Source organism: Mustela erminea, chromosome 19 (genome assembly GCF_009829155.1).
Source record: "Mustela erminea isolate mMusErm1 chromosome 19, mMusErm1.Pri, whole genome shotgun sequence".
NCBI classification, from domain to species: Eukaryota; Metazoa; Chordata; class Mammalia; order Carnivora; family Mustelidae; genus Mustela; species Mustela erminea.
The window spans coordinates 15,159,444-15,175,030 of record NC_045632.1 but is presented as its reverse complement, the minus strand read 5'-3'; the positions used below and the strand labels follow the sequence as shown (position 1 = coordinate 15,175,030).

Sequence of the window (15,587 nt, the reverse complement as noted above, 5' to 3'; positions counted from 1 at the left end):
ACAAAACCAAACAAAACAACACTTGTATGTGTCCTGTAAGTTACTGGTTCCCTAACAAAAGCAACTTCATGCTTTATTTTCTTAATGCTGATGTCTGAAGACAAGTAATGATCTAGAAAATATCACAATCATGTGAGAAAATTACAGTTTCTCTGTCGTAAGCTGTGGACTCAGTAACCTTGGTAATTGTATGAGATTTTTCCTTTAAATAACTTTTCATTGATGAGTTAATTCTTCTAGAGCTAGACTCCTTAGAGAAACTTCTTTGAATTAAAGTTCTTTTTAAATAAATGATTTCTGTCTGTTCCCCTGTCAGGTGATTGGAAAGATAGGTAGATATTGCCTGGATAGATGGATGGATGGATGGATGGATTGGTGGGTGGATGGTGGTTGGTTGGATGAGTGGATGGGTGGGTGTACACACTGGTGGGTGGATGGATGATGGATGGGTGGACGCATGGATGCGTGGATGGATGGATGATGGATGGACTGGTAGGTGGATGGATGGATGGATGATGGATGGGTAGATGAGGGGATGGATGGGTGTAAGGACTGTAGGTGAATGATGATAGGTGGGTGGAGAGAGGGAAAGAAGGAATGGAGGGAGGGAAAAGAGAGGGAGGGAGAAAGGGGGAAAAGGAAACAGGTAGAAGAATAGATGGCTGGAAGAAGGGAGAGAAAGAGAGAGATGCAGCGAAGGATAGTTGGAGGGGTGGATGCAGAGTTTCACCAGGCTTTAAGCTTTGGAAGTATAAGAACTAGGTCTGTATCATCTGTCACTCAGTGCATGGTCTGCTGTAGACGCAACAGGGCTGATTGTATTCACAAAAACAACCTTCTCCTGGGAATCCTCTTGGGTGGCCAGGCCCCATTCTGGGTACTGGGGACAAAGTGATGACCAAGATGGATGGGACCACTGCCCACCTAAGGATTATATTCTAGTGATGAAGAAAGGCAAGAAACACGAACAAATAATGGATGACTACAGAAAGCGAGAAGTGTTTTGAAGGAAATCAAAGGCCCTGATAGTATGGAGACCGGGATAGAGAGGAGGAACTTTGGTACGTGGTCAGGAAAGGCCTTTCTGGAGAAGCACCGCTGGAACTGAGATCTGGAGGACGAGAAGGTGTCAACTCAGCCTGCCTGGGTGAAGAGCTTTGCAGCAGTAGGAACAGCACATGTGAAGGTCCGAAGCGGGAACAAGCCTGGTTTACTGAAAGGTTGGCCTGGCCAATCATTAGCATAGCTAACAAGGGATGGAGTTACCGGAAACAGGGTTGGAGGCCAGCAGGAGTCAGATCACAGAAAACCTTGTATGTAGGCCAATGAAAGGAGGTGGCTTGAGTTTGGAATGCTGCTCTAGGAAGCCACCGTAGAGTTTTCCACCTGATCTGATTCCCATTTCTCGAACATCTGTCTGCTCTGTAGAGAACTGTTTCTCTCCGTAGAAGGGCAAGGGGGAGGTCAAGAGTAGGGGACTGTTAACCTGAATTATGGATCAAGAAGATGGCTTGAGAAAAGGAATGACTGGCCCAGATTATTGGAAGGAGAGAATGCAAACCTCCCTGCTTCCAGCAAGGCTGAGTCTTGGCCCATCTCCAAGCGCTGGTGGGAGTTTGCAGACCATCCACCGAGGGGTGTGTGTGTGTGGAGCATCGGCTGTCTCTCTCCACTGAACCTAGAAGACCCCAGTGGATGTCTCTGCAATCAGTAAAAGGTCACAGAACTAGGGACATGCTCATCTGGGAACTTTAGTGTAGCTTGACGTCCATGTTTGGGTCTGGGGCTCTCCCGCATGGGCCATGAATAATTGGAATGTAAGTCAGCATCAGACCTCAGTTTGGCCAGATTCTCTCTGAGAAATCTGGAACGAGGGTGGCAAGAACCATGGGGTTTGGCAAACATAAATGTACGTGAGAGGAAGTCAAGAGGCAGAAGAGAGGGGGCACCAGGGCTGGAACAGACTCGTGGAGGCAGACAATGATAGGCTGAGTGGGGCCCGAAGAGCAAGCTGAGGGACAGGTGAGGGAAGGATCAGTGGCCAGCGTCATCAGAGTCCAGGAGAAATTCCTATTGAACACTGCACTTGGACATGATCATGGCCCCTTGTTACCCCTAGGACCTTGTTCCCACCAACGTGGTGGGGAACAGAGCCCGGTGCTGGTGGGTTCAAAGCCTGGATCTCTCCCAGGCAATCTGAATGCTTGGGGCTTCTTGGGACCTAGTTTATCCTCTGTGTACAATGGAGATAATAGTACCTATCCTTGTGGGGAACCACAAAGAATGAAACTGATTTGGTGAACAGCAAGTCCAAAAGATAGAGGTACAAATCCGGATAATACCACTAGGGCATCTGGATGCAGCCATGCCTGAGGCTCTACCCCTGGATTTTCTAGTTCTAGGGGCCAAGAAATTCCTTTTTGCTCAAGGCAACCTGATTTGGATTTCTGCTGTTTACAACCAATAGAGTTTCGATTAATGCTATGATCAAAACGAGTGATTGACTTGAGTGTGTTTTCGCTCCTCAAGAACTCAGCCAGAACAGACTAAGTTCGAAATACTGAGACAAATACCAATCCAGAGACTGAACTACAGAGATCTGGATAAAGAAAACACAAGGCAGACGGGCAGCCAGGATTGTAGGCGCATAGCAGCAGGAAGGACAAAAGCCCAGGGGAGACGTGCCCTTGTGCCCAGGCTTACCCACACTCCGTGCTCTGAGCTCAGAGTCACCAGCCCATCCTTGAAGAAGATGTGAACCTGGTTCACAGATTCAACTTTGCCTTGGCAGGCCTGGACCACAGCCACCACGCGGAACCAGGGGATGGTGTCTGGTAGCCCTGGGCAGGGGGAAGACAGCTCGTAGATGCCCTGGGAGCGGAAAGCTCTGCGGGACCCATCGAAGGTGGTGAGGCTGTTATCCAGAGAGAGGGAACAGAGACCCTGGGAGGCCCAGCAGTTCCGGGCCCCAGCCTGGACCTCACAGACACGGTCTGGCTCGCAGCTGGATGCCTTGCAAGTCAGGCCGGTGCTTGGGGAGCAGGAACAGCGCTGGTGGCAGTCTGAGCTCAGCAGTGAGGAGTTCACCTGTGCATAGAGAGAGGGGCCAGGTGGCCGGGGTGCAGCGGATGGCGCCCATGGCCGCAATCTCCCAGATTCTCTGCAACCATACAGGGTGACTTGGCAGCAACTTCCACTGAGCCATGGAGTTTACTTCCCCTTCCCCCAGGAATCTGGGTTCACTTTAGCGTTACACTTTGGTTGTTATAAGGCAACAGAAGTAATGCCGCGCCAGGTTCAAGGTTGGACCTCATGAGACCTCACAGCTTTCTCTCATTCTCTCTTTCCCTTCCTTCCTCCCTTCTCTCTCTCTTTCTTGGGACCCTGGCCATAAGAACAAGCATGGACTAGTCTGCTGGAGGATCAGACCCCAGGGAAGAGAGACACCAATCCCAGCTGCTACCACTGTATGCCAGCCAGCCCTCAGCGGACCCACCGCAGGGCTAGAGATGTATGATGAGCTCCAGAACAGCGGAGGAAGCACCCAGCTGAGTCCAGCCTGAACAGCGGACTCCCAGAATCATGAACTCAGCAAGTAGTTGTTTTAGGCCACTATTTTTTTTTAAAGATTTTATTTATTTACTTGACAGACAGAGATCACAAGTAGGCAGAGAGGTAGGCAGAGAGAGAGGAGGAAGCAGGCTCCCCGCCGATCAGAGAGCCTGATGCGGGGCTCGATCCCAGAATGCTGAGATCATGACCTGAGCCGGAGGCAGAGGCTTTAACCCACTGAGCCACCCAGGCACCCCTAAGTCACTATGTTTTGGGGTAAGGTGTAAACCAGTAAAAGCCAAATCATAGCAGGTAAGACAGAGAGCCTGGAGTCCTGACACCCACAGCCCAGAACACAGGGCCCTGGGAACCCAACTCCAGCAAATAACTTTTTTTCTCCTACCTGACTGGCTCCTCTCTTTTTCCTGCGTTTTCAAGTTCGTCCTCACCTCCCAGATCATCTCCCCAATCCGTAACTGTTACTTTGCTCAGTGCACAGCCCTTAAACCTTTTCCTTCTCTCTCTGGGTTCACTACCTGGTGATCTCATCAAATCTCAACAAAACTAAAAGCAGTGTCTGATCCTCATTTAGACTCTGGCCCAGGAGGGGCGGGCAATTGTTGTAGAGGATATCACTGGGAACACCGGTAAAACTCAGACGGAGTCTTTATATAGTATTGAGTCAGTGTTCACTTCCTGATTTTGAAATTAATCACATCATAATCATGTAAATGAATTTCCTTGTTCTTAGGAAAGCCAAGCCAAAGTACTAGGGGGTAAAGGAGCACTATGTCAGCATCACTCTAAAATAGTTCAGAAAACACGTTCATATACCCTTATACGAAAGGATGATAGACCAAGCATAAGGGGATACCGGGGTGGGGGCTGCTCAGTCAGTTCAGGGTCTGCCTTTGACTCAGGTCATGATCTCAGGTCCTGGGATTAAGCCCCGCATCGGGCTCCCTGCTCAGCGGGGACTCTGCTTCTCCCCTTCCTCCACCCCTCCCTTTCGCTCATTTTCTCTCTCCCTCTCTCTCTCTCTCAAATAAATAAATAAAATCTTAAAAAAAAAGCAAGCATGCCAAAAGGTCAACAAGAACCTAAAGGAAAGGTATACAGGAGTTCTTCATATGATTCTTGCAAATTTCCTTAAGTTTGAATTATTTAAAAAAAAGAAGTCTGAATAGAGAACCCAGAAATGAACCCTCAGCTCTGTGGTGAACTAATCTTCAACAAAGCAGGAAAGAATGTCCAGTGGAAAAATGACAGTCTCTTCAAAAAACAATGTTGGGAAAATTGTGCAGCATCATGTAGAAGAATGAAACTGGACCATTTCCTTACACACACACAAAAATGGACTCAAAATGGATGAAAGACCTCAGTGTGAGACAGGAATCCATCCAAATCCTAGAGAAGAACACAGGCAGCAACCTCTTCAACCTCAGCCGCAGCAAATTCTTGTAGACATGTCTCCAAAGCCAAGGGAAACATAGGCAAAAATGAACTATTGGGACTTAAAGATAAAAAGCTTGTGCAGAGCAAAGGAAACAGTCAACGAAACAAGATATTTGCAAATGACATATCAGATAAAGGGCTAGTATCCAAAATCTACAAAGAACTTATTAAGCTCAACATCCAAAGAAAAATAATCCAATCAAGAAATGGGCAGAACACATGAACAGACATTTCTGCAAAGAAGACATCCAGATGGCCAACAGACGCATGAAAAAGTGCTCAACAGCACTCAACATCAGGGAAATACAAATCAAAATCACAATGAGATATTACCTCACACCAGTCAGAATGGCTAAGATCAACAAGTCAGGAAACGACAGATGTTGGGATGTGGAGAAAGGGGAACCCTCCTACACTGTTGGTGGGAATGCAAGCCAGTGCAGCCACTCTGGAAAACAGTATGGAGATTCCTCAAAATGTATGAAAATAGAGCTACCCTAAGACCCAGCAATCACACTACTGGGTATTTACCCTAAAGATACAAATATAGTGATCCCAAGGGACATATGCTCCTCAATGTATATAGCGGCAATGTCCACAATAGTCAAACTATGGAAAGAGCCTAGATGTTCATCAACAGATGGATGGATAAAGAAGATGTGGTGTGTGTGTACACAAACACACACACACACACACACACACACACAGAATGGAATACTACACAGCCATCAAAAATGAAATCTTGCCATTTGTAATGGCATGGATGAAGCTAGAGAATATTATGCTAAGTGAAATAAGTCAACCAGAGAAAGACGATTATCATATGATCTCACTGATATGTGGAATTTAAGAAACAAGGCAGAAGATCATAGGGGAAGAGAGGAAAAAATGAAACAACACAAAACCAGAGAGGGAGACAAACCATAAGAGACTCTTAATCTTAGGAAAAAACTGAGGGCTGCTGGAGGTGAGGTTGCTGGAGGCTGGGAAGATGGGGTACTTGGATGATGGACACTGGGGAGGGTATGTGTTGTAAGAGCACTGGGTATTATGGAAGACCGGTCAATCAAAGACCTGTACCTTGGAAACAAATAATATATGTTAAATGTTAAAAAATAAAAAAGAAGTCTGAAAATATTAAAGGAAATGAATGAATAGAACAAAAGAGCTAAATACCATCTCTATATGGGTGGCTCGCTCATCTGTATCTCCAGCCCAGACTTCTCTGGTGAATATTAGACTCATAAATCTAAGAAACCTTCTAGCACAGGCAGACTGGTCAGAGTTGGGAAAGGGGAAGCACTGTAGTAATACCTAAACCAGCCTAGGGGATCAGGGAGGGCTTCCTGTAGGTGGTGACACCCAGAGGAAGGAGCAGTTTGGCATTTCCTCCCCCAGAAGTCTTGTACTTTCCGGCCTTCTAGTCTACCTTTCTGCCATTAATAAAATGGTGGGGATAAATGAGGATGGGATGTGGTCATTCATCTTTCCTTTATTTGATAAATATGATGAGGAAGTAGAATGCCTAGTTGTTCAGAGGGTGGGTCCGGACTGCTGGGGTGTAAATCCCAGCCTCACTACTCGCTAAGAGACGGTCCTGGGCTGACTTCTCCTTGTCGCAATAGTGCCCATCTCATAAGAGTGTTATGATCACAAAATAAAGTGACACCTATAACAAACTTGGGACATCACAAGAGCGCAGAAAACATCAAGCACAAAAGTAAATCTAATTCACTTTCAACTTCCATCAGGAGATGATTGCCAACTTGCCCACCATCTGTGCTGTTGTAAATTGTCAGTATTTTTACTATATGATGAAGGCAGAAGGTGAGGCCCGGGCCCTAGCGGGTACCCTTCAGGCACAATGGCACCTGATTGTCAAACACCTCTGGTGCCAGGATGACGATTAACCCCATGAAGAAAATGAGGCTCAGAGAGGGGACTGGAGGAGGCCGAATAATGGGCCCCCCAATATGTCAGGCCCCGATTCCTGGAACCTGTTTTATATGGAAAAAGAGTGTTTGTGGATGTGATGAATTAAGGATTTGGAGATGGGGAGGCTGTCCTGGATTATCTGGGTGGGACTTAAATGCAATCGAATGTATCCTTAGAAGAGGGAGGCACGTGGAGATTTTATGACACACACACACAGGAGGAAGGGAAATGTGATACAGAAGAAAAAATTGGAGGTGGCCACAGTTGAGGAATGCCTCAGCCATCAAAACCTGGAGCTGGGGAGGAAGCCATTCTCCTCCAGAGCCTCTGAAGGGTGCCATCCTGCCCACACCTTGATTTTGCCCCAGTGACCCTGATTTCCAATGCTGGGCTTCAAAACTCTGGGAGAACAGATTTCTCTGGTTCCTGAAGCCACCGAGTTTAAGGTCGTTTGTCTCAGCAGCCTCAGGAAACTCATACCGGGACTTTACCGGCACTGAGTCACCGAGCTGGGAAATGGAGGTGGCTCCTCTGTCCCCAACCTTGAGGGGGTCGGCACAGAGGCCCCGAGTCTCCCTTGAGCCCTTCCACCCTCCCTGCCCGCCGCCAGCCGCCAGCCCACCCTCACCGGCAAGTAGTGGCCATTGTGGGCACAGCCACAGTTCTGTACGGGGACGCAGGTGCCATGTGAGAGCAGGAAGCGGTCGTCACACTCGCAGCCCTCAAAGCAGCGGCTGGTACAGCCCGTGAAGCCGGACAGAGCTGCGCAGGAGCCCTGGCAGGAGCGCATGCAGGTGGAGTAGTGACTATGGGCAGGGCACTGCAGTGCTGTACAGGGAAAAGGCAGGGTGGGTCAGGCTTGGGGGCGGGCGAGGCCCCATGCCCCAACCCCCACACTGACTGTGGCCTCCCCGCAAACCAGGATCTCGGTTGGCAGTGCTGGGGATGCCAGCTGCCAAGATAGCCTCGGGCCCTGTCCTGTGGAGTTCATGTCAGTGGGACCAATAGTCCAATAGCATGGTCAGGGCTGCACTGGGGAAGCAGAGGCAGAGGGGTCCAGGACTAGGATGGGGTAAACACAGGGAGTTGCAAAGACGCAGGGCAAGCCTCTAGGGTGAGGCCCTGGGCTCTGGCTGAGCAACTGGCCGATGGCAAGGCTGCCAGGAGATGCAGACTGGGGTCAGGGAAAGGGAGGATCAGGTTTGGGGTAAAATGCTGATGTCATATGAGAACACAGCAGGTGTGAGAGACCCTAAAGACACCGAGGGGAAAGTGTCCAGGAAGCTGCTAGACCCCTAAGACTGGCAGTCAGGAGATTGGTCGGTGCTGAAGACGGACAGTGTCCACTGTCAGCACTGAGGACAAATCGAGGGCTAAAGAGGTGGGTAATGACTCTGGACATGGGTGCTGTCCTGAGAAGGATAAGTGAGACATGGCCCTACCCTGGTAGTCTGAAGGAAACATACTCCTCACTAGGTACCGTCCTGGGCTGGGGATCATAGGGGATATGGTCCCATCCCGGAGCTCCAGGTGAGCCATAGACTCAGGCTTTATCATGTGAGCTGCGGACCTGCCTGACCAGCCCTCCAGGGTCCCCACAGAAAGGGCTGAGGATGAACCCTGGGGAAGAACTGTGTCTGCGATTTCAGGACTGGGGGTCTCTGAAGTCTGAGAAGGGCTTCAGGGGGAAGGAGGGAGGCCAGCAGGTGTGCTGCGGGAGAAGCTGGGGGGAGCCTTCTGGAGGGAGGGACTGCTCTTGAGACATAGGACAGGAGGTGGTCAGGGGGTTATCCCTGAGCCTGGTCTGGAGTCCTCGGAGGGGCCCCCCAGACACTCACGGCAGAAGCTGCTTGTTCTCCACGTCTTCACGGTCCCACCGACTGCCTGGCATTCCGCCGTGTAGGCCTCCAGGCTGTGGCAGAGGAAGGTGGTGTTGCCTTTGTGGAGACACAGGTCGTACACGCACTGGCGGAAGTACTCAGAGGGGTTCAGTATTGCATGGCAGGCCGCGAAAGGGCCCTTGGGGTCCCGGATCTGACCGCAGGCCTGGTTGCTCTCATATGGTGCCGTCTCCTCGGCCAAGCACACGGGGCAGCCGCTGGGCCCACAGCCCTCGCCACAGCCGTGGGAGGAGCTGGGTGCCCGCCACCCGGCTCCAAAGGCATCCACGCTGGGGGCCTCGGCACCGTTGGGCAAGACGAGGTCATCGGTCCAGTTGCTGTTGAAGTTCCCGCAGAGGCCACAGACCCGGCCACGGAAGGGGCTGGGGATGGATATGAGGACATGGGCATTGCCATCAAAGAGAAGCCGCAGTGCTTTGGTCGTCTGCAAAATCACGTTCCGGCCCTCGGCGGTCACCCGCACGTGACCCACAGCCACAGGCAGGGCCACAGCTTCTTCGTCCACGGTGACCTAGGTGGAAAGGTCAGGGAGGTCAGGGACTCACAGAACCACGGGTAGAGTGGTCCCCTCAGACTTCTGGGGTGGAGCCATGTCCCTCGCAGGCCCTTTGGGGTGGGACCATGCCCCTTCAGACCCTCAGATCTCTGTCCCCCTCACTTGCCTTGGGGCGGGGTCATAGCCCCCTCAGAACCCTCAGGGTGGGCCCTGTCCTGCTCAGATTCCCAGGGTAAGGCCATATCCACTTACCTTTGGCCCCCGAGCCAGTCTCACAACCTGGCCAGCCACAGTCACCACCAGCTGTTGGACATTGCCAGTCGCATCCTTCTCGAGCACAATGCTAAAGTCCTCATCCTCAGGCTGTGGGTGGCAGACTTTGGCCAAGATGTAGGAGCAGGAGCCATGTAGGTCATAGACACGGCCATCAAGGGTAATGTAGTGGAGGCCCCCATTGACCACGCAGCGGCCACAACCTGTAGGGTAGCAGGCCTGGACACCGTCCTCTACCCGGCACTCCTCGTAGGGCCTGCAGGCCGGGCCCTCCTGGCAAGTGACTTGGCCACCTGGCCCACACTCACAGCGCCGCTCACACTCAGGGCCTGGGTAGAAGGACTCGCCCAGCGGGTAGTAGTGGCCCTCGTGGAGGCATCCACACTGGCCCACAGGCACGCAGGTGTCACCGCTGAGCACGAAGCCGGCATCACAGACGCAGCCCTCACGGCAGCTCTGCACGCAGCCCTCGGGCGCGGAGAGGCTCGGGCAGCTCACGGGGCAGGAGTCGCCGCAGAGCTTGTAGTGGCTGTTGGCAGGGCACTGGAGGGCTGTGGGGAGCAAGAGGGAATGAGCCAGGAAGCAGCAAGGGAGGGGCACAGGGGAGGCGCAGAGAGGGAAGACCTGCCCAGGTGAGACTGAGTGGAGTGTGGGGCCAAATGTATCTTGTGTGTCTGGTGGGAATCCACCTGGGTCTACCTGGCTTGTGGATGTCTGACCAGGGGCCTCTGACGGAGTCTCTCCGACAAGGTTGTGTCAGCGTGACTTTGACCATAGGTGTCTGATTGCATGAAGCTAACAGGATACATTTGACCAAGGCAATGTGTCTGAGGGGAACTGCCCCGGATGATCCCACCAAGAACCTGTATATGTCTATCTACTTGGGGCTATGTCAGGGTCATGATTCTACCCGGGAGTCTCTGCGCAAGTGCCTCTAAGCAGGAGAGTCCCCGTCTGAGGTTATCAGACCAATTCTGTCTGACCTTGTGTCTTTCAGGGTTTGAAACAGCGTAGGTGCATGGGACCAACTACAGGGCTCTCTCACCAGGGGTACCGGACAGCCTCTACCTGATCAGCTGTATCTTGCTGAGTAGCTTCCGCAGGCCCAGCCACCCCAGTCTGTCTGACTAGGATATCAGCACCTGAATCCCTGAGAGGATCCTGGACCCGAGGTTTCTGACCAGGTATATCTGAGTCTCTCCCATTGCAGTATGACCTGGTACATTGCAGTGTGTGAATGCCAAGATCGTTTTTCGGACAGGAGCTATCTGGCTCAGGGGAGGCAAGGGGATGCCTAACTCCATGGTGGAGGAGAAGGCTCTTATCTTAGAGGCCTGGAAAGGGGAGGTAGGAAGACCCCCACTATGTAGACTAGGCATGCATCAGTACTCACGACAGAAGTCCGGCCGCCTCCACTCGCCGATCTGGGCCCCCGCGGCCTGGCAGACTGCCACATAGGCCGCCACAGCCGGGCAGAGGCCTCCCGGATGGCCCTGGGCCTGGCAGGCGTCCAGCAAGCAGGCCTGGAAGTACTTCTCCGGGGGCACAAGGGCGTGGCAGGGCGCCAGTGGGCCGTCGGCGGCGGAGATCACGCCACAGGCGTCCGGGCCGCCGAAGGCTTCCTGCTGCTCTGTTGTGCACGGCGGCGGGCATGGCCCGGGCACGCACTCCCCGCAGCCAGCCTCGCCTCCCACCTGCCAGCCATCTGGCTTCCCATCCACAGCCTTCAGGTCATCGGCGGGGTCCTGGTTGTAGTTCCCGCACAGGCCACAGAGGGCGCCCGCGTACGGCGCCGGCACGCGCAGCCGCACGAAGCTGTTCCCGTCGAAAGCCAGAGAGAGCCCGGCGGCCGTGGTCACCACCACGTCGGCGCCGCTCACATAGGCGCTCAGGCGCGAGTCCAGCTGGTAGGGCAGCGCTACGAGCTTGCCGTCCACCTGCGGACACGGGGTAAGGATGGGAGGAATGAACGGTGCAGGTACGGGTTTGAATTTTGGCTCCACTACGCACGGGGTTGGGGATATAGGGTGGAAACCTGAGCCCCGGATCTACCCTTTGTAATAATAATGATGACAGCAGTAGTAGTAATAACAGGCCTCTGCAGACAGGAGGTTGCTGCTTCTTCACACAACGCTCTGAAGCAGGTACTTTCCTTACACCCATTTTATAGCGGGATAAACTAAGGCCAAACTAAAGGAGTTATCCAGTGGGGAAGCCACTGCTCCGAGACGCCCTGCCCCAAGGCCTATACTCCAACCCCTGCATCATTCCTTGCTAACCTATGCAAGGTAGTCGGGAGAATGGCAAATTCCTGACTGTCCCAGACAACCCCAGGGCTGGCATGTGCTCCGGCCTGGCTCCAGGCCCCTCACCTGCAGCTGCCGGGGCCACTGGGCACTGAGGGTAAGGCTGTGTTTGTAGATGTGCAGGGTGACACTGCGAGTGTAGCTGACCGCCTGGCTGCCCCGGTGCTCGTTGACCACAGTGACAGTGAAGTTCTCTGCTCCTGTGGGCAGTGCCTTGCAGGGTGCGCTCAGCAGGTACTCACAGTTGCCTTGGAAGTCGAATCGGTGCCCATCCAGGGTGACGTAATGGGGGTCACCCCAGGCCTGACACTCCGCTGTGCTGACAGGCTGGCAGCCATGCTGGCCCGAGGGCAGCAGGGCACACTGTTCCCCTAGCCCACACTTGGCAGGCTTGCAGACCAGTGAGCCACCCCCAGGCCCACAGCGGCACATCTGGGAGCAGGTGGCGTCAGCCCAAAACTCGCTGCCAGCTTCGTGGTAGGTGCCATTGGCCCAGCAGCCACAGCCACCATCCAGGGGAACGCAGTGGTCAGCACTCCACACGAAGCCCAAGTCGCACTGGCAGCCCTCAGCACAGGGGCCATCACATGGCTTTGGCGTCGTGGCAGGGTTAGGGGATGGGCAGCTGTCTGGGCAGGCAGGACCACAGAGCTCGTAGTGGCTGTTCTCAGGACAGGAGATCTCTGTGGGTAGACCGAAGAGTGGGAGGGAGACAAAAGGAGGGAATGGCATCACGGGATGGAGTTAGAGGACTGGGAGGAGACAGAGGCAGACAGAGAGGGACAGACAGAGGGACTGAGGGGAACAGTAAGAGACACAGACAGTGATAGGGACACAGGGAAAGACCCAAACAGAGACAAGGAGAGAGAGAATGAGAAATGGAGAGGCAGAGAGACAATCAAAGGGAGACATAGAGATAAGCATCAAGAAACCAAGAGACAAAAACAGACAGGGAGAGTGAGAGACAAACAAAACGACCCAGAAAGCGAGACCCATCCAGTCTGGCAGAGACAGGACCCCTCCCCTACCCCCAGTTTCCGGCTCTGCTCCCGAACACTCACCACAGCCAGCCTGCTCCCTCCAGTCCTTAATGGCAATCCCAGCAGCCTGGCAGGCGGCAGCGTAGGCAGCCAGCGCCTGGCAAAGGATGTCGTGGGCCCCCCCGCCTAGGCAGACATCCAGAACGCAGCCCTTGAAGAAGCTGTCGGGCGCCACGTGGTCATGGCAGGCGGCAAATGGGCCTCCCGTGCCAGGGGCCAGGGGTCCACAGAAGCCAGGGCCCTTGTACTCCTCCACTCGGTCCTCGGGGCATGTTGGACAGTTCCCCTGACATTCATCCCAGCACAGCGGGTCCCAGCCTGGAACGCGCCAGCTGCCGCCCCAGACGGGTATCGAGGGAGCCAGGGTGCCATTGGGGAAGACTCGGTCATTGCTGCTGTCGCGGTCCATGTTCCCGCAGAGCCCAAATACCTCGTCATGGTAGCTGCTAGGCAGCGTCACCTCCACTCGCCAATTCCAGTCGTAGCTGACCTGAAGCCCGAAGTCGGTGACCAGCAGCGCTTTTGATGCGCCCTGGGTCACCGAGATCCGGCCGCCTGCCACAGACACGGGCAGTGCTGTCAGCACACCGTTCACCTGGGGAGGAGGGGGAAAGGAGGCAAACAGAGCTCACTCGAGGTGTGGAGGCTCCAGCTCTGGCCCCTGCCTCCCTCCCTCATCCCGCTGCTGCTGGCAGCTGCCAAGGCCTCCCTCATGACTGACTGATGGCTGTAGGTCATCTGACAAGCACTGTGGACATTGCTGGAGTCCAGACCCTGGAGAATGAAGCCTCCCTCTGCTGTTTTTCCTGGGTCTGTCACTCGCTCTCAATCTCCCTCCCTTCCTCTCCTCTCTCTCTGTCTCTCTCTCTCTCTGTCTCTCTGTTGTCTCTCCCTGTCTCTACATCTAGACTTATTTCTCTTTCTGGCTCTTTCTCTCTCAGGGTTTCTCTTTCTCACTCTGTATCTTTCTCTCTCTCTCTCTCTTTCTGGGTCTTTCTCTGCATCTCTCTCATTCAGTGACTCTCTCTCTCTCCTCATTCCCTGTGCATCTCTCTGTGTCTGGACATCTCTTCAAGACACTCAACATTATTTATCAGGTCCCTACCCTGTCCCACACCTCTCCCTCTCCCGCTGTGGACTGCCATTCATCTGCAACCCCTTTACCATGAGCAGGAAGGGTGGTCTGTCTCCTCCTGGCCCTTGTCCCTCTCCCCATCTCCCTGAATTTCTCTCCATGTTCGAGGCTCTGGGCCTCTCATTTATTCCCTCACAAACATTCACAGGCTCTCAGCCGGATCCCATGTCCCAGATGAGGAAATGGAGGCCCACCAAGAAAAGTTACTCGCCCAACGTCACGCAGCTCACAAGGACAGTCTGAATTTAAACCCAGGTCTCTCCAAAGGCAAACGCTGCCATCCCACATCAAAGCCCTTAGCAAAGGGCTAGGGCCACTTAATTCCCAACAGAGAGGTGATAATTGCTGTAACTGCTGTTGCTGTTTTGTTTCCACCCTCGGGGCAGAGAGAGCCTTCAGCTCCTAACCGAGCCTGGCAGGCTGCGCTGCCTGACTTACCCGGACTTTGCCGATTTCCCCTTTGTGGATGGAGATGTTGAAGCCAAGGGCAGACACGGTGACGAGCCTCACATAGGACACGGCCGGGTTGCCCCGGTTCTCATTCTTGGTGGTGACGGTGAAAGGGGTTAGGCCCTGGGAGCTGCCCCCCTGGGGGCCGGCTGCGGCCAGCACGTAGTCGCAGGTACCTTGGAAGTCGAAGTTCCAGCCATCGAAGGAGTGGTAGTGTGGGTCACCCCATAGCCAGCATGTGGCCTCATAGTTGGGCACGCACACGGCCTGGCCATCCTTCTCCTGGCAGGTCTCCTGTGGCCGACATGTCACACCGTGGCATGGGTCTGGAGACAAGGAGAGAGGGCATTCTGGGTCTGTCTGGAGTAAGGCCGCTCACTCCCCAGCATCTGCCCCAGTTCGTGCTGGGGCTACTGTATGGTGCCGAGGGCTACTGCGGGTGAGGAGGGATATCAGGGGCCTCCCAGCTGAGACCCACACCCGGCAGTTTGCTGTCTGAGACCGGATCCTGGGGACCTTGCAGCCAAGACCCACACTGTAGGGCCCTTACGTTGGAACCCAGCCCCAGTGGGTCCCGTTAGCTGTGATACCAGCCCTGCAGGCATCCATGAAGGGCATCCACAGCCCCAGGGCCTTCTGTGTTCCAGAACTGCCCCCACCCCGGCCCCCATTTCTTCATGTGCCTGAGCTCCTAGCCTTCTGGGGGCCGCTCCCTCTGAGACTCTGTCCTGGAGGTTTCTGTGCTAAACCAAGGTACTAGAGGAACTTCCTGGTGAGAATTTAAACCCTCAGAGGACCTAACATTTGAGACCCTGCCCTGGGGGTCCCTGTATCTCCTCAGGGCCTGGGGATCCCTCTGTGTAAGACTCTGCCTCCTTGAGCTGGCTACCTCTGAGGCCTTGGCTTTGGGGATCTCACTTCTAAAGCCCCAGCTCTGAGGGTCTCTTTGTCTAAAACTCTGTCCCTAGGGCCACTGTATCTGTGACCCTAGTTTTTGAACCCCTGTGCCCAACCTTAAAACTGCCTCCTCTCTGCCCCTGTGCC

General features: G+C 53.8%; 1 protein-coding gene across 2 annotated transcripts in view; it reads right to left on the bottom strand.

The window, feature by feature from the left end:
• Positions 1–15,587, bottom strand: part of FCGBP (Fc fragment of IgG binding protein) — a 42,175-nt gene that overhangs the window by 927 nt on the left and 25,661 nt on the right. Inside the window, exons 12-19 of one of the 2 annotated variants that reach the window (XM_032323862.1) lie at positions 14,532–14,869; positions 12,980–13,553; positions 11,985–12,601; positions 11,006–11,549; positions 9,592–10,163; positions 8,781–9,354; positions 7,571–7,770; positions 2,704–3,087 (exon numbers count right to left, since the gene is read on the bottom strand). In XM_032323862.1, coding sequence (XP_032179753.1) covers positions 2,704–3,087; positions 7,571–7,770; positions 8,781–9,354; positions 9,592–10,163; positions 11,006–11,549; positions 11,985–12,601; positions 12,980–13,553; positions 14,532–14,869 — 3,803 coding nt within the window. The remainder of the gene's footprint in view (positions 1–2,703; positions 3,088–7,570; positions 7,771–8,780; positions 9,355–9,591; positions 10,164–11,005; positions 11,550–11,984; positions 12,602–12,979; positions 13,554–14,531; positions 14,870–15,587) is intronic. The other variant, XM_032323863.1, reaches the window with a different exon arrangement.